The sequence below is a fragment of the Eulemur rufifrons genome, chromosome 9, assembly GCF_041146395.1.
Source record: "Eulemur rufifrons isolate Redbay chromosome 9, OSU_ERuf_1, whole genome shotgun sequence".
In the NCBI taxonomy this organism is placed as follows: Eukaryota; Metazoa; Chordata; class Mammalia; order Primates; family Lemuridae; genus Eulemur; species Eulemur rufifrons.
Window position 1 is genome coordinate 45,578,214 of NC_090991.1, and position 27,335 is coordinate 45,605,548.

Below are 27,335 nucleotides of genomic sequence, written 5' to 3' on the forward strand. Positions count from 1 at the left end.
GAATACCTTTCAAAAGGCTTATTTTTTTTCCTTAGAGTTTTGCACATCTTTTGATAGGCTTATTTCTAAGAATCTTTTATTTATTGTCATAGTTGTAAATGGTCTTTTATAATTTTTTGCTGATGTATAAAAATTGCAGTCAATTTTTTGACATTTATCATTTAGACATCTTTCTAAACTTATTTTTTCTAATAATTTGTACATTCATTTTGTATTTTCTATATATAATAAAATCATAACATCTATGATTAAAGACAGTTTTGTTTTTGTTTTCTTTCTAGGCATACACTTGTGAATATAAGCAATGGTAGTAGGCAAAAGGAAGAAAAGTCATCTTTCTGATTTTAAAACAGATATTTTAAAACTTAAGAAATGAATGAAATTTTCTGAGTTTTTTGGAGAATATCTTTTATCTGGTTATCAATAGTCTTTTCTATTCCTGTTTTGCTAAGAATGTTGTGGTTGGATTTTATCAAATGTTTTTCTGTATATTGAGATAATCAATGCTTTTTTCTTTTAATGCATAAATGGAGTAAATTATAGGTTAGTTTTTTAACCTTACATCAACCTTATATCGCATTCAATTTTTCGATAGTATAATATCACGGGATTCAGTTTGCTAATAATTTACTAATAATCCTTGAGAGAGATTGACCTGAGATTTTTCTTTTTTAGACTCTCCCTGGCATGTTTTTAAATTGGTGCTATGCTAGCTTCATAAATTGAGTTGTTGAATGTTGCTTCCTTTTTTAATTCTCTGAAAGAATCAGTATAAGAGTAAGTTATTTGTTCCTTCAATATTTAGTAGAACTGGCCAATAGAGTCATCTGGGCTTGGTATTTTATTTCTGGAAAGATTTTTGACAACTATTTTAATTTTCCTAGTGGTTATAGGATGATTCACATTTTCCAGTATTTTATAAAGTCAGTTTTGGTAAATTTTTATAGTTTAGGAATTTTTTTTCTTTATCTAAATTTGATATTTATTGGCATTTATAAATTTTTTATAAATGTTAAACTTCCTTACATTGTCCACAACTTGGTGATTACATATTTTATTTTTATACATTGCTGGACTTGGTTTGCCAATAATTTATGATTTTTCTGTCTGTGTTCGTAAGTTAGCCCGCAATTTTTATTTCTCTCCCTCTCTCTGCCATCTTTTGGTATCAATATTATAATGAGTTTTAAATTAGTTTAAGAATATTTTTCTTTTTCTTTATTCTCTGGAAGAGTTTGTAAAGGACTAGAATGACCTATTCCTTGAGAGATTTTTTTAGAACTCACCTGTAAAATTACATGAGTTCAGTGTTTTCTTTTGGGGAGATTTTTAACTTTTCTTTAAATTTCTTTAATTTTATTATTTATCTTTTTGTTTCTTCTTTTGGCATTTTATATATTCCTAGAAATTTGTCCATTTTACCTAGATTCTCCAATTATTGGCATAATGTTTTTATGATATCATCACTTTTAAAATCTCTGATCTGTAGTACATCCTTTTTAAAATTTATTATTAGTTATTAATATCTCTTTTTATAGATAACATTGCCATAGCTTTAGTTTCACCCCTAATATTGTTTATTTGTACCTTACCAGAAATTGTTCTATCTTGCTACCTTCTTAAACTGGTTGCCTACTTCATTAATAATTAGCCTTTTAAAAATAAATGGCATGTTAAGGCTATACATTTCCCTCACTTTAGCTTTATCCTTCAAGATTTGATAAGTCATATTTTCATCATCAATTATTTCTATTTTAATTTAAATGTTATGAATTTATTTTTTATTAGGAAGTATGTTAATATTGATCAGAATTTATAGATCACACAAATAGATACAGTAAAATATCTTCTACTCACTCCTGTTACCACTCTCTTATTCCCATCCAAAATGATACCAATGTGAAGTGTTTTATGTCTCCTTCTAGAGATCAGTTCTAAGTACTTTTGATTTCATCTTAATTTTGTCTTGAACCATGAGTTATTTAACATGTGTATTTGAAATTTCAAAGTATTTGAGGAATTATTTTTGCTTTTTTTTGTCATTGGTTTCTAACTTAATTGTAATGTTGCCAAAGAATGTCTCTGATACCACCAACATCTTGCAATGGGTTGACACTTGACACATTTCATATATATATCTATATATATGTATATATGATTAAATCTCCTACTAGAATGGTATATTTGTTCATTTTTCCCTGTAGTTCCATTAAATTTGTTGTATATTTTGGATATAAGTCCTTTGTCACATGTGTTTTGCAAATATTTTCTCTCAGTCTGTGGTTTATGTTTTCATTCTCTGAACAGTGTCTTTTACAGAGCATAAGTCTTTAAAATTTTAATATCCTCCAACTTAATATTTTTCTTTCATGGATTATGCTGATGTTGTATCTAAAAACACATTGCCATACCCAAGGCCCACTACATTTTCTCCTATGTTTTCATCTATAAGTTTTAGTTTTCTGTTTTATATTTAGTACCATAATCCATTTTGAGCTCATTTTTGTGAAAGGCATAAGGTTTATCTAGGTCCTTTTTTTTTTTTTTTTTTTTTGCATTTGGATATGCAAATTGTTAGAGCACCGTTTGTTGAAAAAAAATATTTTGTTCCATTGAGTTGCCTTCGCTTCTTTGTCAAAGATCTGTTAGCTGTATTTCTGTGGGTCTGTTTCTGGGCTCTCTACTCTCACGTCAATCTGTGAGTATATTCTTTTGCCAACACCATGCTTTCACTGTTTGATTACTGTAGCTTTATAATACGTCTTAAAATCAGCTAATTTGAGTCCTCAGACTTTGTTCTTTTCTTTAGTATTGTGTCAGCTATTCCAGGTCTTTTGCCTTTCCATATTAGCTTTAGAATCACATCACTGATATCCATAACATAATTTGTGGGATTTTGATTGGAGGAGGTTGTGAACCCCAAGACAGAGTATTCCATCACTGTGCCACTCCCTTTCATAGCTATTTCATCAGGAAAATCTGCTGTTTGGGAACTTAACTAACCTTTTGGAAATCAGTGTAACAGCAATAGGAGGAGGCTGTCTTCTGATATTATAAATCATTAGTCCTGGGAGTTTGGAGGGGCGAGTATGGAAGAGTAAATAAGAAGCTCTCTTATAGGCCGGGCGCGGTGGCTCACGCCTGTAATCCTAGCACTCTGGGAGGCCGAGGCGGGTGGATTGCTCAAGGTCAGGAGTTCGAGACCAGCCTGAGCGAGACCCCGTCTCTACTAAAAATAGAACGACATTATATGGACAACTAAAAATCTATATAGAAAAAATTAGCCGGGCATAGTGGCGCATGCCTGTAGTCCCAGCTACTCGGGAGGCTGAGGCAGTAGGATCGCTTAAGCCGAGGAGTCTGAGGTTGCTGTGAGCTAAGCTGACGCCACGGCACTCACTCTAGCCTGGGCAACAAAGTGAGACTCTGTCTCAACAAAAAAAAAAAAAAAAAGAAGCTCTGACACGTCTGCACCTGTTTTCTACAACTCCTCACCCAAGCAAGGCTTTTGCTTGCCTTGGTATTACCTGATTCATAGCAACACCATGTTGAGTTCTGGCTTCCAACATGGTAATGGCACAGATAAGATTGTCCTGTGGCAACAAAAGGGAGAGACAAGAGCAAAAAGTAAAGCATTCTTCCAGCCCACCTTCTTATAGTACTTTTCTATTGTTTTCTTCCCTAGGCTACCACCCCTTCCCTTCCACACACATACATTCTCCAGTTGCAGACTGCATTATTCTACTCAGGAGCTTTTCAGAGTTTAGTTTCTTATTTTTATTATTGTTGTTATCATCAGTAATACCTCAGATTCATGCTTCCTGTGGTTTCTGCAAGTTGATTTTGGGGAAAGGAGCCAGTAGCCCATCCTCATCTGCCACCTTGATATCACAGAGCTGTTTCCAAAAGAATGTTTTACCCCCTAGAAACATACTCTTGTCACTGCTGAAGTCTATCTGCTCTTAGAAGATTTCTAATCTGCTTCAGAATTTGATTAAATTGGCTATCTCTTCTCTTATTATTCCCAAGTATTGAGTTCAAAGGAATCATTATAAAACAAGGAACAAAAGACAAGAGTCTTTGGTTTCAAGGACATTTGGTCTTTAGCTATGTATTGATATACAGATATCAATATATCTATGAAACAGAAAAACAAACATTAAAACATACATTTCCTGAGAAAAAAGGCTCACCATTTCCACTACAGTTTTGTGAGAATTAGCTTTTTATATAAAGCCCTCTTACACATTCCTCTGGGACTATTTCAAGTCAGCTTTTTTAGAGAGGCACGATAAAAATGGGACACCTGATCACCTCATGTCTCTCGGGCTCAGATTTGTGATTATCAAGAACTTTCTTCTCCAAAATGTTTTTGTCCAGCTGTCTGGAATGTCTCTTTCAGTCTAGCATAGGGAGGGAGCAGGGTTAATAGTGGAGCTAGCGGGTACTGACTACAATCCAAAAAAGGGAAAACTTTTTATATTAATAGTATTTATTATACTGGGTTGTTGCAAAGATTAAATAAAATAAGCTATAGAAGATACCTGGTGCAAAATAAATACTCAACATTCTAGCAATTATTTATCATGTAGAAATAGTACAATTGTTAATACTTAAAATAGTATGAGTAAAATATTTTTATTGAAAATTAAATAATTTTATAGATTTTTGATTATCATAGTAGCTTCACATCATTTAGCTTTGTATTCCTATTCCCAGCATCCTAATGTTACTTTTGCATTACTGTCACTTGGACTTTCTGGTTTCTAGTCAGGGAAATGTGTGGTGTTCATTGAAAGTCCACCATGGGTAAAGCAGTTACTATTGTGTTTTAGAAAATGTTGCATTCATAGCTAATACATTGGTAGCAATAAGAGGTTCCCTTAAGCCTGAACTAACTATTCATCTGGTAGCAAGGCCCTATGTTCTCTGATCAACTTTCCCTCTGAAAACAACTAAAAAGGATAGATAAGAAAATTTTTAAATAACTTAATTTTGTGTGTTTATGAACTGTTAAGTTAGTTAGGATACTCAGGACCAAAAACTAACTGGAAACGGAAATCTAGAGATGTAAGCAGAGCACTGAACAAGGGTCTCAACTTGAGTACCTTTCCTCAACTGAGTGAACTTGAACTTCAGTTTTGTTTTGTTTTTGTTGTGGCTCTTATGGGGTACAGGGGACAAAAAAACAAAGTCCAAGACCTGTTTAAGGTGGGGAATCTATTATGACACCAGCATACATCAAGGTAGGATACCAAAAGGTCACACCCATAGTGTATGGGTAAATCAGAAACCAGTGAACTAGAAACAGGAATATTACCTATCTCAAACCTTAGCACTGAATGGGGGGTTGCCCCTGAAAGTTCATAACTATAAGATGGTCTTCATGAGGATTTGCTGCCTGCACTCATACTATCAGAGTATTCTGAAAAACTTGAGGCTGAGAACTTATTTTAAAGTTTTCAAGAGATACTGATATCTCCAGGTCTGTCAGTGACATGATTACTGGAAAAACCACTTTCAATCCCAGAAGATAAAGTTCCAAGAAATGTGAGCTCACATTAAAAAAGAAAAGCAACACAAAACAACATGAGAAAGAGTACCATGAAGCTAGAGCCTTTGGAAATTGAGAATAGCAGAACGAGACCTGCAAGGACTTCAGATACCAGAATTATCAGCCATAGAAGAGAAAACAGTCATATATTAATATGTGATATATGCTTAAATTTTAAATGGATTTAAAATAGTAAAAACAAGAGAGTTTTAAAATTACCAAACATTTTTGAAAGAATAAAGCTTCTAAAAATAATTGAAATTAATAACTTGGATGTATCTGACAGCAGATTAGACACCAAAGAAAACATCCAGCATGTAGGAGAGACTGAAGGAGATGAGAAATATAAGGGAAATGAAAGAATGGAAAATCCAACATACATCTAAATGAGTTTCATAAAGGTGGAGAGAGAAGGAACAGAGACATTAAATGGATAAGTTTTGACTGAGAATTTTGCAATGCTCACCAAAGACAGATTCAGAGGACTAACATCTTCTGATCAGAATAAAGGAATAATGCCTACACTTAGAGAAATCATAAAGTGATGAACACTAAAGGCAAAGAGAAGATCTTAAAAGCATCCAGAGAGATAAATTATCTTCAGAGTAATAACAGCTGACTTTTTATCAATACCCATATACATATTTTAAGACCAGTAATAACTAAAACTACCTTCCACTCAACCTCTTTGAAAGAACTTAAAGAATGCTGTTGGGACTAAAGGAAAGTGGTTGTTGGGAGGTTACAGTTGCAAGAAGGAGTGGTGAAATGAAACATTGGTAAATATTAATATATGGGCATATCCAAAGAGTTAGTGAGTGAATAAAATAATAATTGCAATATTGAGTTGAGAAAAACAAAATAAATTGAAAATAACAACTAGTAGATAAATCTAGAAGAGGACAATACAACTTAAAATGTCCTAAGTTTCGTTTATTGTTCAGGATGATATAAAAAATAACTAACTCTAAAATTTGATAAGTCAAATGTGGGTGTTGATCCCTTTTACTGTCAACAACAAAAGAAAATACAGTGTATGGCTTACAAATGGGGAAGGAAAAGAAATTTGAATGAGGAAAAAATTTATTTCTTTAGACTAAAAGAAGATAAAAAAAAAGGAGGAAAATAATGAAATGCACAAAAGGTAGGCCAAATAGCATAAAATAAGAGGAAAAAAGAAAGGCAAATAAGTTAGCATATATAAGCTAATTGAACTAAATGTTCCATTTAAAAGACAAAAAGAAAATTCAAAATCTATATGTTATTTACAAGATACATATCTAAAACTGAGGATGCAGAAAGGATTAAAGTAAAAGAACACATAAAGATATACCAAGCAAATACTCTCTCCCCCCAAAAAGCTGCTACTAAAATCTGTTACTCTCAGACAAAAATGACTTTAATTCAAAATCAGTACTACAGAAAAAGAGGACAAGGATCACTATTTGATAACAAAAAGCCAACTAACAAGATTGACCTTATAACCTTAAAATATACAGAGGAAAATTTAACAAGATACAAAAGAGAAATAGACAAATCTACCGTTATAGAGGGAGATCTTAATGCATATCTTTAACTAATAACTCAAGTTAAAAAAGAAACAGTAAGTTATAGAACACTTCAACAACGTAAAAAGTTTGATCCAGTGGGCATGTCTAGAATACAGCATTCAACAACTGCAGAAAATACAGAATATACATTTGTTAGCAATCACACATAAAGCTTTTTTAAAAAAATTGACTATATAAACGTGCCATCAAACAGTTTCAACAATTTTCAAAGAATTAATGGAAGATAGAATACATTCTTTGGCCACAGTGCAATTAGAAGTGAATAACAAAATGATAACCATGAAACTCCATGTCCTTAGTTGAGTGGTGTCTCCCTCAAACTTCATATCCACACAGAACTTGTGAAAGTGGTATTTTTTGGAAATAGAGTCTTTGCAGATGTAATCAAGTTAAAATTAGGTGGTAGGGGATTAAAGTGGGCCCTAAATCCAATATGACCAGTGTCATATTGAGAAACATGACAAAAGACACACCCAGAGAAAACAAATCATGTGAAGACAGAGTCACAGATTAGAATGATGTATCTACAAACCAAGGGACACCATGGATTGCCAGCAAATATCAGAGGCTAGGAGATAGGCATGGAACAGATTCTCCTTCATAGCTTCCAGAAGGAATCAACTGTGCCAAACCCTTGATTTTAGACTTCTAGCCTCCAGAACCATGAGAGAATAAAATTCTGTTCTTGTAAGGCATCTAGTTTGTGGTACTTTGTTATGGCATCCTTGGGAGACTAATATATCCCATATGCTTGGGAATTAAGAAGCATACTTCTAAATGGTTCATAAGTCAACAAAATAAATCATAGGGGATGTTTAAAAAAATATTTTGAATTCAACAATAATGAAAATTCCATATATCTAAACCTAAGAAATGGAACTAAAGCAATAGTTAGAGAAATGTTCATGGTCTTAAGTTTATTAATCAGAAAACAAGAAAGAATAAAAATAAATGAGTTAAATATCCAAGATAAGAAGAAGGAATACAAAATAAACCTGAAAAAAGTAGGAGGAAGGAAATAAAAGCAGAAACCAATGAAACTAAAAAAATGTAATAAGGAGCACTGGATGAATTTCAGGAATGTGATGATATCGAATATTTGAAAAGCAAGTTTCAGAAGAATACATGTAGTATTCCATTTACATGGATATTAGATACAAGTAAAACTAAACAGCATGTTGTTTTAGGATACAAATATACGGTAAAATGTTCCAGGTGGTATTTTACCTCTTGTCTGTGAGGGAATGGCATGTTAGTGAGGAATGAGGGAAGGGAGGGAGGAAGGGAGGGAGGGAGGAAGGAAGAATGAAAGGAAGGAATGAACTATTTGTATTTCGTATTTTTGGATTTTGTTTATTGGCCTTTTGCAGTTCTTCTTTTGTGACTTTCCTATTCATATCCTCTGCCCATTCTTCCATTTTTAAACACAAGGTTGTTGCTGACATGGAGACCCAGGTTCACAAGTTGAGAGAAGAGCTGATTAGTGTGAACTCACAGCGGAAACAGCAGCTGGTAGAGCTCGGTCTTCTTCGTGAAGAGGAAAAGCAAAGGGCCGCACGGGACCATGAGACCACTGTCAACAAACTAAAGGCTGAATCAGAAAAGATGAAAATAGAACTGAAAAAGACTCATGCTGCTGAGACAGAGATGACATTGGAAAAGGTAAGACATCTGACTGTATTTTTTAATAGGCAATTGAAACCCACGTCTAAAATGCTTGGCCACCACCCTTATATTTAATCTCTGAAAGGTAATAGACATGGAATTACTCTTCGTATTTATAAACTCTTCAAATGAGTAATTTAAGTATCTTGCTCTATGTCTAGGCACCATATCTACTAGGATTTAATGTGTTGACTTATGATATATCCCTATAAAATAATTTCAGGAATTTCCTAACTTTTCCATTGAATTTCATGGAAGAGATTATATGGAATATTCTATTCCATTGTAATTAAAAACACATTGTGATAAAACAATATTATAATATTGTCAACTATTATATTGATTAGAAATACTTGGGCTAAATTTTCTTAGGTTAACACTTAAGTTTCAGATTTTCCTAGGTTGTCTTACAATTATTTCTATATTTTACAGTTTTTTATAACAGTGTAGCATAAATGATGATTTATTTTCCAGGTTGATATTTCAGTAGAAATAAGAAAAGTCTCTTTATAATCATACATTATTAAAATAAATGTCAATAAATATTTACATGTTTTGGGTTGACTTATATTCAAGGCACAATCTTAAGTATTCCTTTTCTTTTTTTTTTTTTGATGTTCTGAAAAAGTATAAACATTTTATTCAGGTACCAAATGTGAATTACTATTTATAAAATTGCCCTTTGAGTTTCTTAAGACCAATCTGTATCTTGGGAATAAGAAACTTGAAAAGGGTAATTTAAGAATCACCTAATTCTATTTAATTTTTTCCACCTCTTCTCCATCTTCAAATAATGTGCCTTCAAAGAGTATACATCACCATATTAGGCATTACTCCATTGATTTCACATAGACTATGATCCTAATGTGCTTTCTTTATAGTACCTTAATTCATTTGAAAGTCAGATTTCAGCAGACTTTGCCCTTGGCAGCATAGCTCTGAACTCAGAAATAAATAGGAAAAGGGCTCTAAAGAGGTGGGAGTTCACCTGGCTTCTTGGACAAACAGCAGGGAGACTGGTATGGCTGGGAATGTTGACGGAGGAGAAGAGGGCAAGGTAATAAGGCCAGAGAAGAAAACTCAGGGCATGGGCCCAGGTCAGGGAGGTCTGAGTAGGCCAGTGAAAGGGCTTTGCTTTGACTGTCTGTGGGAAGAAGAGGCTTGGCAGATTTTGAGCAGAGCAGTGACATGATCTGACTCACCCTCGAGTAGGAGGATCTCTCCAACTGCCGTGCTAAGAGGAGAATAAATTGAGGACAAAGGAGAAAGTAGAGAGACCAGTTAAAAGACTATTGCAATAATTTAGACAAGAGGGTCTAGGTAATAGCAGTAAAGGTGGTCAAAGCTGATCAGATTTGGAATATGTTGCAAAGGTAGAGCTGACAGGATTTGCTGTTGATTTGTACATGGGGCATGGAGGGCAGGGTATAGGGGAACTGTTGAGAGTGACACCAAGGTGACTTGCTCAAGCCAGTAGACAAATGGAGTTTCTATTAGCTGAAAGGAACAGGACTTGTGAAAGCAATAGGTTGGGCCATTCAGGACATATTCAGGTTGAGATGCCTTTCATACATCTAAGTGGGATGTTAGTGATAATTCCTTCACAGCAGTATAAAATAATGTTTTCATGCTAAGATATACAAAGTTTCAGGAATTAGAGAAATTGCCTTATACAGAAGAATCTTATACCTTTGAAAACAGCAGATAAAAGAGAGACAGAGAGGGAAAGAGGATGAAGAGGGAAAGAACTCTTACAAGCACACCTCACCTTGCTTCAGTCAACTCTGCTAACAGTTCAAGGTATTTCTAAGTAAATGTTCTTAAATCACATAGATGCCAGTGTATCTTGATTTAAGAAAATTGGATTTACCAAAGCCAGACTTATAAAACATCCAATTCAGGCTTTAATTATCTTGCATTATATATACACATTACAAATATTTCTTTTTAATAGGAGATGAAGTTTTTCAAGTGTAGATTTATGTGTGTTACTAACTAAATTGACAGGTTAAAGATAATTAAAAAGTTAGTGTTAGAAACCATTGGTAATTCATTTGGCAAACATTTCTGATAGATTTTGTGTATCCTGAAAAGGCGTTTCCTAGGTACTGTGTAGATACAAAGAAAAAAGACAAAAGAAGGTCACTGTCCTCAAGAAGATGAAATAATAGTGACAGCAAGACATACACACATTCACACATCCACAGAGAACTATAATGCAAGATAGAGTGTGAATTTGGGAAAAATTATTTTCTGCTGGGGAAATCAGGAAAAATTAACTAGAAGAGATGTCATTTGAACTAGACATAAGTAATATGTGGGATTTTGACCAGTGGACATAGAAGATGGCATTCTGAGTCAAAGGAATAACAAAAACAAGAACAAACAAAACCATGTACATGGCAAATAGATTAATCAAGGGGAGTGGTTAGTGATCAGGCTAAAGTCTCCAAAGCTGCGATAAGCATTTTGGCTTTGTTGGGTAAACACTGAGGAGCTACTGAATTTTTTGAGAGATGAAGTGTCAAGATTCAAGTGATTATCAGGAAAATGATTCTGTCAGCATTGGCAAGGTATGGTACCAGTAGAAGGAGCTTACGGGGACTGGATTAGTCTAAGCTACTGGTTCTTGAGGGCACAGTAGAGGTGCATGAGAGGTACTAGGGGTGTCGTGGTGGCAGTGGGACAGAGGAGACGTTGCAGAAGCATCACAGAGATGGCATTGATATACTTGTTAAGTATAAATTCAACCCTTAATTGGGAACATAGAAGTTTCTGGTTTGGGGAGAAAGATGATGAATTCAGTTAAGAACATGTTAAGTTTGAAGTGCCACGCCATACTTTTACTTGCTGTTGAAATAACGTTTCTAGATGTCCTAAGAGAAGACAGGACTGGAGTAAAGCAGCTATAGGAGTCACCCACAGAGAGAGTCTGGCCTGTGGCCTTGGGAGTGAGTGAGTGAGACTATTGAAGAGAGTGGAGCGGGGAGAGAGAGAGAGAAAAAAAAAAAAGAGAGGGAAGGGGAAGAGAAGGAGAGGGAGAGTGAGAAAACAGCTATGATAGAAGAACTTAAGGGAAAACTCCATTTGGGCGGTTGGGGAGGAAACAGTCAAATGAGGGTCATCAAGGTAGAAGGAATATGAGAAGAATGAATTTTCATGGAAATAAAGGAAAAGAATATTTGGAAAGGAGGGTTGTCAAGAATGTGACAGAAAATCAGGAAGGATGAGGGTTGAGGAAAGGTCACTGGATTTGAAACAGAGAAGTCATTGATGATCTTGGACAGTGCGCTGAAAATGATAGTGTGCACAGAAACACGGTTGCAAAAGATAAGTGGGGAAGTGGGGATGAAGGAACACTCTGTTGTTCTGGAAAATGTGATGTTGAAAGGAAAGTGCAGTTCCAAAGAGCAGCAGGAGTTAAGGAGAGTGTATTTTTAGGCTGAACATGTCCTGAGCATTTTGAAGTACATGAGAAGGGACCAAAGGACAGGAGCAGCTTAATGATGTGAAGAGTCGTGGATAATTGCTGGCTTGTGATCCGAGAGGTGTGGGTGTGAGTGGAATCCCCAGCACAGGCCCGCCTCGGCCCTTGGCTACAAGGGTCCAGGCACAGGAGATGTTGGTCTGGGCCTGGAAAGCGCCACGCCCTCTCCCTGCCTCCAGGTCTGTACAACAGTTCACTCTCTGCCCAGAATGTTCTTTGCATGATTTTCCTATGGCCGGCCTCCTTCTCATCATTCCACACTCCTCAGAGCATCCTTCCCTGACCTCTTTACCTAAAGCCTATGAATACCACCTTACTTTGGCCCATTGTCTTCATAGCTCATCTCATTATCTGAAATCATGTTCCTTTATTTTCTATTTCCGCCCACCCACTAGAAAATAAGCTCTATTAACAGGACCTTGTCTATTTGTTCATTTCTGTACCACCATGCCTAGAAAACCCCGCACATGGTCGGTGCTCACCTGGGATGTAGTGAGTGAGTGCGCGACAGGAGGGATGACTTTCACCAAGGAGGGAAGGAAGAAGAGGATTGGTAATGACACAGAGAAGTTCTCTGATAAGACTTGAGACCTTATAGCTAATGTCATCTGTGTTCTTAGGAAAGAATCACAGTAGCCTGCTTAAATGAGGAGTTTCAAGAATAGTAAAGGCAGCCAGGCTTCCGGCTGAACAGATGTGGAATGCAGCAGAGAGGAAGAGGGTGTGAGGGAACTCGCTTGAACAGAATTGGAATTCTGCAGCAGAGTGGGGAGCATGGGAAGTCTGAGTCTGAAGGAACGGAATGACCCGAATAAAAGTGAGGACACAGGAATACACAAAGATAGAAATGGGGCCTGAGCATAGTCATCTTAGCTGACACGGATAAAGGCACTGAGGAGGTGAACCAGAATGTAAGGACCTGTTGGCAAAGGGGGGAGCCTGGGAAAAGGGAAGAGAACGTTAAATAGGCTAGTGTTTAGTGTGATGAGTTTGTTTTTTGTTGAATTGGTGGAATTTGCCAACTTCAAAGTTCATATGTTGAAATCCAAGTGCTGCTGGGCTCTTCCTATGAAGAGTAATTTGTATTTCCAACTGATTAATGTTTTTACTTAACTAGTAAAAGAAATTTAACATTTCTAAATGCAGTGAAGACCTGAACTGTGAATTTCCTGAAAGCAGGAAATAATTTCTAAAGCACTAGGGTCATGCATGGTGCCTTGCTCAAAGTAGGCATTCATTAAATGGTGAGTGAATAAAAGAATAACCATCAACTGAGAAATTCAGTATAGGCCCTGTGCGTGGTGATGTGAATAAATAAATTATTATCCGTTTATCCAAATTTGATTTCAAACTATTATAAATACTTTGGGTAGGGCAAGATACATCTTTATATTCAAATATTAATTTATATTATTTAAAAAATGTGTTATAGGCCGGGCGCGGTGGCTCACGCCTGTAATCCTAGCACTCTGGGAGGCCGAGGTGGGCGGATCGTTTGAGCTCAGGAGTTCGAGACTGGCCTGAGCAAGAGCGAGACCCCATCTCTACTAAAAATAGAAAGAAATTATATGGACAGCTAAAAATATATATAGAAAAAATTAGCCGGGCATGGTGGCGCATGCCTGTAGTCCCAGCTACTCGGGAAGCTGAGACAGGAGGATCGCTTGAGCCCAGGAGTGTGAGGTTGCTGTGAGCTAGGCTAACGCCACGGCACTCACTCTAGCCTGGGCAACAGAGTGAGACTCTGTCTCAAAAAAAAAAAAAAAAGTGTTATAATTTCCTCCATATTACTTAATAAGTTAAACACATAGCATAAATCTTTTTTCAGACTTAGTTTTAACTTTTCTACACAAATTAATAAATATTTGAGTTCCTACTATAAAACTTTGAATTAACACTAAAAGGTGGTAATTCTGTCACTAGTTGGTTGTGTCATTCTGAAAGTTACTTGAATTCTTCTCACTATATCTTATAAAAAGTTTAATGTTTCATCATGTTTAAATAAATCTGAAAGTTCAAATATTTGCTAGCAGTTTAAAATCCCATCAGAATTCAGAGGTTTAGAAATTAATTTTCTATCATTGAATATAAAATTGAGGTTCAAAGAGGAGAGGACAGTAACACCAGAATAATAAATAATCCAAATGTAACATTCCATGTGGGTCTGGGTTGTTTCAGTAGCACTTACAATGTTAAGGTTATAAAAGAATTCCTAAGTCCAGATCCTACCTGAGTTTCTGTCAGTAGCGATTTAGACATAGATGATATCTTGAATGACTTTGAGTTAAGAGAAACATGAAATACCTCCACAAGGTCAAAATACTTGAAATAGAGAATCCAAGAAAGTAAATGATTGACATTTGCAAATGGAAAGCTTCTTTTCTAGCCTTTTAAAATTTTTTCAAACTGAATTGAAACAAAGCTCATAACATGTGAACCTTTGAAAAATTAAAGAACATTACTAAGTGATGATAGTAGGTAATTTTTAGAAGATTGATTAAAACTTTGCTATTTAAATTTTGCCAAGCTATTTGAAAAATAACCATTCTTAAAACAGAGGATAATTTAGAAGGTATGGAAAATAGAGAGACGTATAAAATTCTCTGCTACTGCCACCAACCAGACATAACCAATAATAATAATTAAATGTGTATGTAAAATAGCTATATTAACTTAGCTGATACAGATCATACTAATTAAACAGTTCCATCTCTTCCTTTTTCAAAAGCCATGCTAAGAATATTCCAATGTCATTTGAAATTCTTTGAAAATATAGTTTTCATTGTTTCATGATACTCCATTTTGTGGATATGGCATAATTTATTGTGTTATTCCTTTATTTTGGAACATTTAGATTTTTTAAAAAAGCTATTAATTGTGGATATTAACACATTATAGATAAACTTTTATCAATGTTTTCAATTTTTTTCCCGTAGGTTAAAATTCCACTGGAATTAACAGGTCAATTACATTTCAGAAAATCTGTACTAATTTATATTTGTTCCAATAGAGTATCTATTTAGTCCTTATATTGTTAGTATTTTTTTTTAAGTTTTGGTACTTTTTGTGAAAAACAGTTATTGTTTTTACTTTGTGTTTTTAAAGAATGATAGATTGAACATTTACAATAGATTACTTGTTATTCGTATTTCATTTTCTAGGAATTGCCTGTTCATGTCCTTTGCCAGTTTCCCTTCTTTTAGGGTCCTGATGTTTTTCTTACCAGCTTATATAAATTCTTTTTATATGTAGGATGATAAAACCCTTATCTTTGTGGAAAATATTTTTGGTATTTGCCTTTTAATTTCAGGATACACAGATAATTTTATTTATATTTAGTCTAATCTGTCCATCTTTCTCTCTGTGAATTCTCCACTATAAATAGTTGTTTTAAGCTCCCTATTTTGATATTTATAAATATATCAACATATCAAACATTTTCTGCAAGGTACTGTAAGTAAAAAGCTCTTACAAATTTGACATAGCATTTACCAGCTTGGGTTCCTGGTCTGTAATTTTAAGTGGTATCTGAAGGATTATGCTGGAATTCTGCCAGCCTGAAGTCATTAAAAGTCTTTGAACAACAATTCAGCATCTTTTTCAAATTTAAGAAAAGCTCCATATGGCATAATTATTCAAAGCTAAGGTCATAGAAACTACTTAAACCTTTGAAATTTATAATTAAAGGATTAATATTAACTTATGAAGACATTGTCATTTTAGCTTAAAATGGATTTCTAATCTCAATTTTGTTCTTTTTACTTTGATCTTTTCCCTGAGTTTTTCCTTTGCTAAGAAAAGTGAAGTTTTGTATCCTTAAATTTTAAATTAAATATTATCCTCAAATAGTTTAGATTTATAAAAATTGATTGACAAACAACATCCAGTATAATTTTTATTTTCCACAAATGTCAATGAACTTAAAGTTGGCATTTTCCTCTGGGTGTATATGCTACAGTCTGATGTAATGGATAATGGCACCTCCAAGCATGTGAATAAATTAAAGATTAAAAGAAAACTCAAATGCCAACTTGGAAAACTTATGATGTGTACATAATTTAAATGTGATAAATTGTTCATTTATATTAAGATTTCAAATTGTAATTTGTCTATAAATGACCTCAATTGTAAACCTTTCTTGAATAATGAAAGGTATTATATAAAAGCTAAGACTTTTATTATCATTTTGACAAAATACACAAACAAAATGAGTATTTTAGTTAAATGTGCTTACGTATCTGCTTACGTAACAAGAGAAATAGACGTTCGTTAGACTCTTCCTTTTTTACATCAGCTCCCGGCTCTTCCTACTTTACTTGGTTCTAATATGAGGCACCTGTTTCACAGTGAGTCCACTAAATAAATACTGGAATAGTGTCTGGGGCATTTGTTTATTAAACAAACAGAGCAGGGTATCTATCATTATTCATACTTGCATATTTACATTGTCAAAGGTCTACCATCCCTACCTGAGTAGGACTGCAAAGCTCAGTGTCAACATGGAGTCATGGATATAGATGGAAATGGACTGCTCCCAGCTGAATGGCTTTTACAGTTTCCTAGAGAATCTTTTGCTCTTTCTCCCTCTGCCTCTTGCTGCATGTTAAAGAGAAGTCCTATTTTCTAGCAATTTAGGAGAGGAAATCAATAGCTTAACTTCAAAGTCTAGTGTCCCTAGGCTAGAAAGCTATGCTTTTCTTGGAGAAAATTAAAAGCGAGTATATTTTATATTAAGATTATTTGAAAATACAATCTAGAATTATAAATGAATCATTGTTTATATTTAAAGTGAACATTTAAAATTTACAGGATTAATCTTCTCTTGTCATTCTGTAGCCTAGTTTTTAATATTCTAATAAAACTATTAAAGAATGGGCATTCTGCATTCACCAGAAGTTGTTGGTTTTGTCTTTCTGGGTGCTCTTAGTGAAAAAATTTTTATTTAGAATAAACAAAAATCTTAGGTCAGTGCAGTAAAAGATAGTGATTTAACTTTAGAAGTTGTTAAAAACATAACAGTTTATTTGCCATCTTTAGAGGTTGATATCTAAACTCAGAAAGTTGGGAACAAGTGAAAAGAGCAGGTATTTGTGCCCTAAGTCTCGTGGGGAGGATGTGTGTGTGTGTGTGTGTGTGTGTGTTTAAGATTAGTGCTGATAATTGTACAAACCTTTTTAAAAAATTATTTTTTATGCATAATTGTATATATTTATGGAGTATATGTGATATTTTGATACATGCATACAATATGTAATGATCAAATCAGAACAATTAGGATATCCAGTACCTCAAACATTTATCATTTCTTTGTTTTGAGAACATTTCAAATCTTCTTTTCTAGCTCTTTAAAATATGTAATAAATTATTGACTATAGTCATCCTACTGTTCTGTCACAAACTAGAACTTTATTCCTTCTATCTAGCTGTATTTTTGTACCCATTAATCAACCTCTCTTTATGTCCTCTCCCCACTACCCTTCTCAGCCTCTGGTAACCATCATTCTACTCTCTAATGAGAACAACTATTTTAGCCCCCATATATGAGTGAGAACATGTGATATTTGCCTTTCTGGCTTATTTCACTTTAACATAATGACCTCCAGTTCTATCCATGTTGCCGCAAATGACAGAATTTCATTCTTTTTTATGGCTGAATGATATTCCATTGTGTGTATATATACTACATATTCTCAATTCATCTGATAATGGACACTTAGGTTGCTTCCATATTTTGGCTATTGTGAATAGTTCTGCAGTAAACGTGGGAGTGCACATGTCTCTTTGATATACTGATTTCGTTTCTTTTGGATATATACCCAGCAGTGGGATTGCTGGATCATATGGTAGATCTATTTTTAGTTTTTTAAGAAACCTCCATACTGTGACTGTACAAATTTACAATCTTACCAGAATTGTACTAATGTTCCCCCTTTTCCACATCTTTGCCAGCATCTTTTTTTTTTTTTTTTTTGGTCTTTTTAATAATAGTCATTTTAACTTAGGTGAGATGATCTGTCATTATTGTTTTGATTTGTGTTTTCCTGATCATTAGTGATACTGAGCATTTTTTTCATATGCTTATTGGCCATTTTATATTTTCTTTTGAAAAATGTCTATTCAAATCATTTGCTCATTCTTTACTCACATTATATGTTTTTGTGTTATTGAGTAGTTCCTTATATATTTTGAATATTAATCTCTTATCAGATAGATAGTTTGTAAATATTTTCTCTCATTCTGTAGGTTGTCTCTTCACTCTGTTGTTTTCTTTGCTGTGCAGAAGCTTTTAAGCTTCATAATCCCATTTATCTATTTTTGCTTTAGTTGTCTGTTCTATTTGAGGTCTTACCCCAAAAAAATCTTTGTCCAGACCAATGTCCCAGAGTGCTTCCCCAGTGTTTTCTTCTAGTAGTTTCAGGTCCTACATTTAAGTGTTTAATCCATTTTGTTTTTTGTTTTTTTTGAAATTAGAATTGAAACTTTATTTAATATAATTTAGTCTTCCATTCAATAATTCAGTGTACCTTAGAACAGTAGAGGCAGTATAGTATAGTGAAGGAACATAGGTTTTGAAGACAGAAACTAAATTTAAATTTGCAATTCCTTCATAACTTCCTGGCATCATAAATTTGGATCAGGTTCCCTAACCATTTAACCCAAGTATCTTCATTTATTTAAAAATAATCCCCCAAATAATACTAACTCATAGGGTCATTGAAAAAGTTATATTCAAGCTTTTGTTTAACAGACATCATGATTTTGTTAGAAATCCATCAAAACAAAATTTGAGCCAGTACAACGATTTTTTTTTTAGCTATTACATAGACATTCATCAAACATTAAAGTATATATCTTCTAATGCCACTTCATAAATCAGTCATTCCTACTAAGTTGAAAAGCTCTGACCCCTGGATATTTGTGTTTTTTATTTGGTGGTTAATGTGACAAGTTTATTCTGAAGGTAAATAAATTTTTAGACCAGCATGCAGTACTTTAAATAGTATGGTGAAGAAGCTGATTCTTTTTATTATGACTTACTACGTTACATCAGTCCTTCTTATGGCCAAAACTCAACAGTTCATGTTTAAAATTTTTCAAGACATTCTGCAGTCTGATTAGGTCTCCTTTCAATACTAGAAGCTAAAATGACGCCACGGCTAAGAAGAAAGGAGAGGAGTGCAAATATTTTTTCCTACATAGGTTCTTTTCCTAATAAAAACACTTACCATGGATGGATAATTATAAATCTCTTTCCTGAAACTTTGCCCTTCTCCATGTTGCCCACCTTCACACCTCCCCGCCCCTACTCACACATATTTAAATGATACCAGGCTCCCTTCTTCATTTTACCACTCATTGTGGGCTCATCTTCCTTTTCATTTCTTTACATATCAAGGTGCTTCTTGAGGTTTGATTCTCAGTTCTTTCTCTTACTTTTTAAAAAGTGCCCTTGCAACCTTTCTTTATCAGTCTCATTACCTCTCATTGCAATCAAAAGTATTTTATCCCTTCTTTGAATTTCCTGGACATTTTATCTGTTTCTCTTTGATGCTCTTGTCTAGCAATTAGAAATGAAGAATCATATAGAGATTTGGAGTAAAAACTCTTTGAAGGTAATGCCAGGACTGTATTCCTCTTTCTCTCCCATTGGGTCTAGCAGAGGGCCCTCCAAGGGCTCAACCCTTAACTCTTTTTTTTTTTATTTTTTTTTTATTTTTTATTTGTTTTTCAGCTCATTAAGGGGGTATTGATTTTTGTATACAGTAAGAGATAGAGGTCTAGTGTCATTCTTATGCATGTGGATATTCAGATTTCCCAGCACCATTTATTGAAAAGACTGTCCTTTCCTTGATGTGTGTTCTTGATGCCTTTGTTGAAAATGAGTTGGCTGTAAATGCCTGGATTTATTCCTGGGTTTTCCATGCTGTTTTTGTTACTATAGTTTTGTAGTGTATTTTGACATCTGGTAGTGTGATGCCTCCAGATTTGTTCTTTTTGCTCAGGATGGCTTTGGATATTCAGGGTCTTTTGTAGTTCCATACAAATTTTAGTATTTTTTTTTCTATTTCTGTGGAGAATGTGTCTCCGTGATCTGACTTAGGCTTTAAAAGATCATTCTAGCTTCATGAGAACAAAAGTGGGAAACCAATCGAAGGCAACTTTGGTTTCCAGGTGAGAGAAGATGATAGTCACTTAGACCAGAATGGTAGCAGGGGAAGTGGTCAGATATATTCTGGATATATTTTAAAGTGAGAGCCAACAAGGCTTTCTCCTCTCTGCCTTTCCTTTTCTAAATTTGGGTGGATTTGATATGGGGTGTGAGAGCAAGAAAATAAACCATATGTAAGTTTACACACAGGAAAACATGTAAAGAAATATACTAGTTCCTTTCTCTGTGGGATGGGATTGTGTGTGCTTTTGAATTGTATTATTCTGTATTTTCTAAATGTACTCTATTATAAACACTTTCTTAGATGAATGGTAGTATACAGAAGTCACCATCTAGTCATATTTTTACCATGTCCCTAAGCCCTAGGGCATCTTTAGCCTGCTTCCTCTCTTCTGCCCCTGGGAGACCAGAGTCACAAAGAAGAGGGTGTGCTGGCCCTTCAGCCCTGGCATCATGTCAGCTGACATCAGGAATGAACAGTGTAATTATGATATCATTAGCTCCTCTTTACCCCTACCTGAGAGGTTGGGGGAGGTTCTCAAATACTCTCACCACTTGGGCCCAATCACCTTTCTATGAGGGTGGGGAAGCTGTCCTCTCAGTAGGATCAAATATAAGCAAAAGCTTTGCCCATTCTGAACCTGAACTAGGGGCTGTCATCATTGCTTCTGAGATCTTAATGGAGGCCAAAGGAGATGTGGTCTTCTCTGACTTTGGACTGCCCATCCCACAAGGAAAACCGAGCCTTGGGACTGATAGGGATGAGAGAAGAAAATTATAATGCCCCTGAGAAAGAGCAGGCTGGAAGCTTGAGGCCCCTGAGAGACACAGGACCATCTGGCCTCAAGGAGAACAAGGTAAGACTGAGATACCCTCTGTGTTCTGGAGATAGAGACCTTGCTAAAAATCAAATCTCCTTGCTGAGCTGAACTAGGCTCTGGTAACATAAAAACAGACTCTCCCCTCAAGGAGATGAATTTTGAAAGAGTGGGGATGATGGAACAAGCTGTGATCACATTGAACTGAAATCAGGGCCATCACCTAGATCTACTGGACAGCATGACATGGGAAACAACTCAGGGAGGTGTCTGGAGTCTGGGGAGTGGGGTCAAGTGGATTCAGGCAGAACTGTCTGGAAGAGGTAGATTGTGAGCTAATGGCATTTCCTCCCTTGCTTAAAAACTTACAAAGTTCTGTTGCCCAAAACAAAGTGAAATTGTCACAGCTTCTTAGCAGTCTGTCCAAGGATTTGCATAATCCCATTTCTCCTTTCTACCTTTTCTTGTTTTTCTTTCTTATTTATTTGAATGAATTAAAGTTGGGGAAGAATATATATCACATAAAATTTACCATTTTAACCATTTTTAATTGTACAGTTCAGTGGCATTGGGGGTACATTTAGATTGTTATGCAGCCATCACCACCATCCATCTCCAGAACATTTTTCATCTTACAAAATTGAAACTATACCCATTAAACAGTAACTCCCCTTACTCTCCCCCGACTAGCCCCTGGCAACCATCATTCTGCTTTCTGTTTCTATGTGTGTGACTATTCTAGGGTACCTGTTATGAGTGGAATCATATAGTAGTTTTCTTGTTGTGACTGGCTTATTTCACTTAGGATAATGTCTTCAGGGTTCATCTATGTTGTAGCATGTGTCAAAATTTCCTTTTTTTTTTTTTAAGGCTGAATTATATTCCATTGTATGTGTATATCACATTTTGTTTATCCATTCACCTGTTGATGAGCACTTGGATTGTTTCCACTTTTGGGCTTTTATGAGTACTGCTGCTGTGAATAAGGGTGTGCAAATATCTGTTCTATAATAGTTCCTGCTTTCAGTTATTTTGAGCATATACTCAGAAGTGGAATTGTTGGATATGGTAATCCTATTTTTATTTTTTTGAGGAACTGCCATATGTTTTCCATAGTGGCTGTACCATTTTATGTGCCTACCAGCGATGCAGAAGTCTTCTATTTTCTCTACATCATTGCCAACACTTTGTTTTATAATAGTCATCATAATGGATGTGAATTTATATCTTCTTGTACTGATACCTTTCTTAACTGTCTCCACCACCCCAAACACCATCTTTGCTGTGCTCACCCCAGACAACTCCCTTTTCCACAAATAGGCTGTGAACAGTCTCCCTTCATGGCTTCACACGTTGTTTCCTCTGCCTGGAAGACCTGGTAACTCATCATCTTCACTCAAAGATGTCACTTATTTGCATCTTCCTCCTCCTCCTCACACCAGCTCAAAAGAAACCAGGCTCTTTCTTGTGTTCTTCTCCTCTCTTTTTAAAACAAATATAACTTGCATATAAGTGTATACAGTTCTGTAAGTTCTGACAAACCATCACTAAATCAAGGTAAAGCACAGTTCCGTCACCTCAAATATTCCTCTAGACCCTTTGTCATCAGCCCCACTTCCTTTCTTGTGCTCCAGCTCCTGGAAACCACACATCTATTTTCTGTGACTATAGAGTTTCCTTTTCTGGAATGTCATATAAATGGACGATTCAGCATATAGCTTGTTGAGTCTGGCTTCTTTCCCTTAGCATAATGCATTTGAGATTCACCCTGTTGTTGTGTGTAGCAGTTACCTGTTTCTTTTTATTGCTTAGTAATATTCCATTATATGAATGTACCAAAGTGTGTTTATCCATTCTCCAGCTGAGAAACATTTAGATTGTTAAACATTCATATAAAGGTTTTATGTGTATATAAATTTTAATTTCATTTGGATAAATAGCAAGGAGTGAGATTGCTGAATGGTATGTTAAATATGTTTTTAAAACTTTATTAGAAACTGCCAAACTGTTTTCCAAAGTAGCTGTATCATTTTGCATATCTACCGGCAATGTTTGAGAGTTCCAGTTACGTTGCATCCTCGCCAGCCCTTGGTACTTATGAGTTTGTAATGTTATTTTAGCTGTCCTAACAGGGGTATCTTGTCACATGTGTTTTTCCCCAATAATTAATAATTTTGAGCACCTTTTTGTGTGTATATTTTGTCATCTAATTATATACCTTGGTGAAATGTCTATTCAAATCTTTTTCTGATTTTTTTATTCAGTTTATTTTTTAATTATTGAATTTTGAGAGTTATTTATGAATTCTGGATACAAGTTCTTTATAAGATATGTGATTTGCAAACATTTTTATCCCAGTGAATGGCTTGACTTTTCGTTTTTATTACAGTGTATTTCAAAGAGCAGAGGTTCTTACTTTTTATGAAGTCCAGTTTATCAGTTTGTTCTTTTATAAATCATGCTTTTTGTGTTGTGTCTAAGAAATCTTTACCTAATCTCACAAAATTTTTCTCCTTTTTCTTCTAGAAGTTTTAGAGATTTAGGTCTGTGATCCATTTTGAGTTGATTTTTGAGAATGGTGCAAGGCATAGACTAAGACACAATTGTTTCAGCAATATTTGTTGAAATGACTATCCTTTCTTCATTGAATTAACTTTGTAGTTTTGTTGGAAATCGATTGACCATATATGTTTGATCTACTAGTGAAGTGTCTAATTTTGTTCTATTCATCTATGTGTCTGTCCTTTTCCAATACCACCCTGTCTTGATTACTGTAGCTTTTATGGTCAGTCTTAGACACAGATAGTGTGACTTGTCAACCTGATCTTTTTCAGAATTGTTTGCTCAGTCAAGTGTTTTGCCTTTGCTTTTTTTAGAATCAGCATGATGACTTCTATACAAAATCCTGCTGGGATTTTCAAAGACAATTGTGTTGAATCTTTATCTTTGGAGAATATTTAAATCTTAATGAAATTGAATGTTCTGATCCATGAACATGAAAGATATTGCCATTTATTAAGATTTTATTTAATTTCTCTCATAGATGTTTCTAGTTTTCAGCATATTGATGTTGCACTTATTTTGTTAAATTATATCTAATTTCATGTTTTTAACTTCAATTCTCAATTGTTCATTGCTAATATATAAAAGTATAAAAGATTTTTAGATGTTGATCTTATACCATGTGACCTTTCTAACCTCACTTATTAATTCTAGTCACCTTTTTTGGGTAGATTCTTGAGATTTTCTACATAGATAATCAGATAAATGCATGTTGCTTAATAGTTTTCCCTATGAGGGATTAATTTTATCTTAATTATGCCACATATATCACTATATTTTATTTTTCACAGTGGTATATTTTATTAGTAGACTGATGAATTTGGACAATGATTTCTCAAAACAAATCTAGGCTATGAAGAACCAAATGAACCAGAGAAAATGCATGTATGATATAGGGAGACAAGAGCATTAGTAAGATCCCAGTTAACAGTCGGCCCTCTGTATCTGTGGGTTCTGCATCCTTGGATTCAACCAACCATGGATCAAAAATATTCAAAAATTGAAAAAACAATAAAAAATAAAAATATAACAATAAAAATAATACAAATAAAAACAATATTATAATGATTTACATTGTATTAGGTATTATAGTAATCTATAGATGATTTACAGTATATAGGAGGAGGTGCATAGGTTATATGCAAGTACTACATCATTTTAAAGAAGGGACTTGGGCATCTATGGATTTTGATATCTGTGGGAATCTTGGAACCAGTCCCCCACAGATACCTAGGAATGACTCTACTTTGTTGTGTCCCATGATATACATATGATTTTTAAAAATGACAATAATATAAACAAGCATGGGACAGGAAAAGTGATAGGTATTTTTAAATGCATATTTTTAAGACACAAGCTATTTTTATCTTAACTTTCCATAATCATTCTTTTTAAAATTAAATGATATAACAGTATTTTAAAATAATACTGTTTATGTGTGTATTCCAAATATTCTGTTGAATTGAGAGCCTTGTCTACTTAAATGTTACAAAATTTTTGCAAATCACAATATAGAAGTCAGGCCCAATATATTTTCTTCTTTGCTATTAGGCCAAAATATATTTCTTCTCCACACATATTTAAAAATTTTTTAGAAAGCATTGTTTGGGATATCTGGCATTCTCAGTGAATTAATGACCTTTTAAAAGGTTTTTTAAAAGTAATATTGGTTTAATAGTTGAGAAGTTTAAGTATTCAAATCCCTTTAACCTCCGTGTTTTAAATTATGTTCCCCTTAAAAATATTTTATTTCTTTGATTTGGTTACACCACTAGAATATATTTTGAACTTTATATTCTCTCTCTATATAAATAAGCCTGAGATAGATGCCAAAAAATTACTATTTATAATATACATATGTATACATATTTCCACAATTTAGTGTACAGTGATCAATTTCAGTAATAACATAGCTTGTATCACTGCACTTATAGCTAAACACTAGTTATCCAGCCAGGTGTAAAGTACTGTACTACATTTTTGTGTTTTTCAGAATGTATTACAAATTATTGTCCACAAAATAAAAAAGAAGAGCTACATTTTTAAGTGTGTGCAGATGTGAATTTTGGCTACAGAACTGTTTTTAATATTCATCTATGGTATTTTCTTGGCAAAGAAAATGGACATTTGTTCCCACTGCATGACTTTAACAGATCAGTAGACATCCTAGGAATACTCTAAGGAAGCAACCCCGAGTCATGGAAAATATCTCACAAAACATCAGTATCTTTGAATCTAATCTGTGACAGTTGCTTATTAATATGAATAAGCAATATTAATATGTTGTTATACATTTCAAATGAATATTGAATAAGCAACATTAATATGTTGTTATACATTTCATATTAACATTGAATGAGGAATTTTAACAGATTTTTAAAGATTTAGAATTTAGGTGTATATCTATAAATTATTTTAATTCTAATATTCTAATTCTAATAATTATGGTGTTTATTCAACTCTAACTACTTTATTAAATTGAAGGAAGTGTCATACATTTTCGAGTCTTCTTAAGAACAAGAAATTATCAAAATTGCCATACTTAGATCATAACTAGTGGTCCATTTAGTCTTATATTTGATGTCTAATTTCACAGAGAGGCTGTAAATGAATGGTGTGAACTTCAGAATCTCTGGTTTCCTTAATAATTTATGAGTGAATGAGTCAATATATATTTAACAAGCATTTACTGTATACTTAGCTCGGTACTGGGGGTGATCACAAAAAGATATGTAACTTTGTCACTGTTTTCTGGGAGCTTTTCTTATTGTACTGATACTGAGAAATATAAGTAAAAAATAAATATATAATCATGTATAGTAAAATTCTATTAAATGCATTAGGGAATAATGCTGGGAAACTCAAGAAGGTCTGTAGTAATCAGAGGATGTTTTATGGAAAAGATGGGCCTTGAAGTGCAATATTTGAATTGGCGCTGGATATGAAGAATTTTCTGAGGCAGTTAAAGAGGAAAAAATGGGAAGCTATGAACTTACAACAAATTGGGAGAATGTCAGATAGTAATTGTTTATGAAAATTCACTTATTCTAAAAAAAGATTGAAAGTGACTTTTTAAACTTTTTATTTACACCTACTGAAAAGTTGCAAAAATGGCACAGAGAATTCCCATACATCCTTCACCCAGCTTCCCCTAATACTAACATTTTCCATAGTAAATTACCAAAACCAGGAAATTAGCATTGGTACAATACTATTGAGTAACTACAAATCTTATTTTAATTTCACCAGTGTGTCCACTAATGTTCTAGGACCCAAGCCAGGATCTCACGTGCATTTAGTTGTCATATCTCTTTAGTTTCCTTCAATGTGTGACAGTCCCTTTATTTTTCCTCATCTTTCATGACTTTGACATTTTCGAAGAGGACTAGCTAGTTATTTTGTAGACTGTTTCTCACTTTGAGTTTTTAAAATTTGTTCATAATTAGATCGAGGTTATTCATTTTTCGCAAGAAAATACAGAAGTGATATTGTGCCTTTCTCAAGTGCA

At 34.2% G+C, this 27,335-nt stretch overlaps 1 protein-coding gene across 4 annotated transcripts in view; it reads left to right on the plus strand.

The window, feature by feature from the left end:
* The window catches only part of CEP112 (centrosomal protein 112), a 376,462-nt gene that overhangs the window by 205,652 nt on the left and 143,475 nt on the right, over positions 1-27,335 (plus strand). For all 4 annotated transcript variants that reach the window (XM_069481637.1, XM_069481639.1, XM_069481638.1 and 1 more), the window contains one exon: positions 8,557-8,787. In XM_069481637.1, the coding sequence (XP_069337738.1) occupies positions 8,557-8,787 (231 nt within the window). The remainder of the gene's footprint in view (positions 1-8,556; positions 8,788-27,335) is intronic.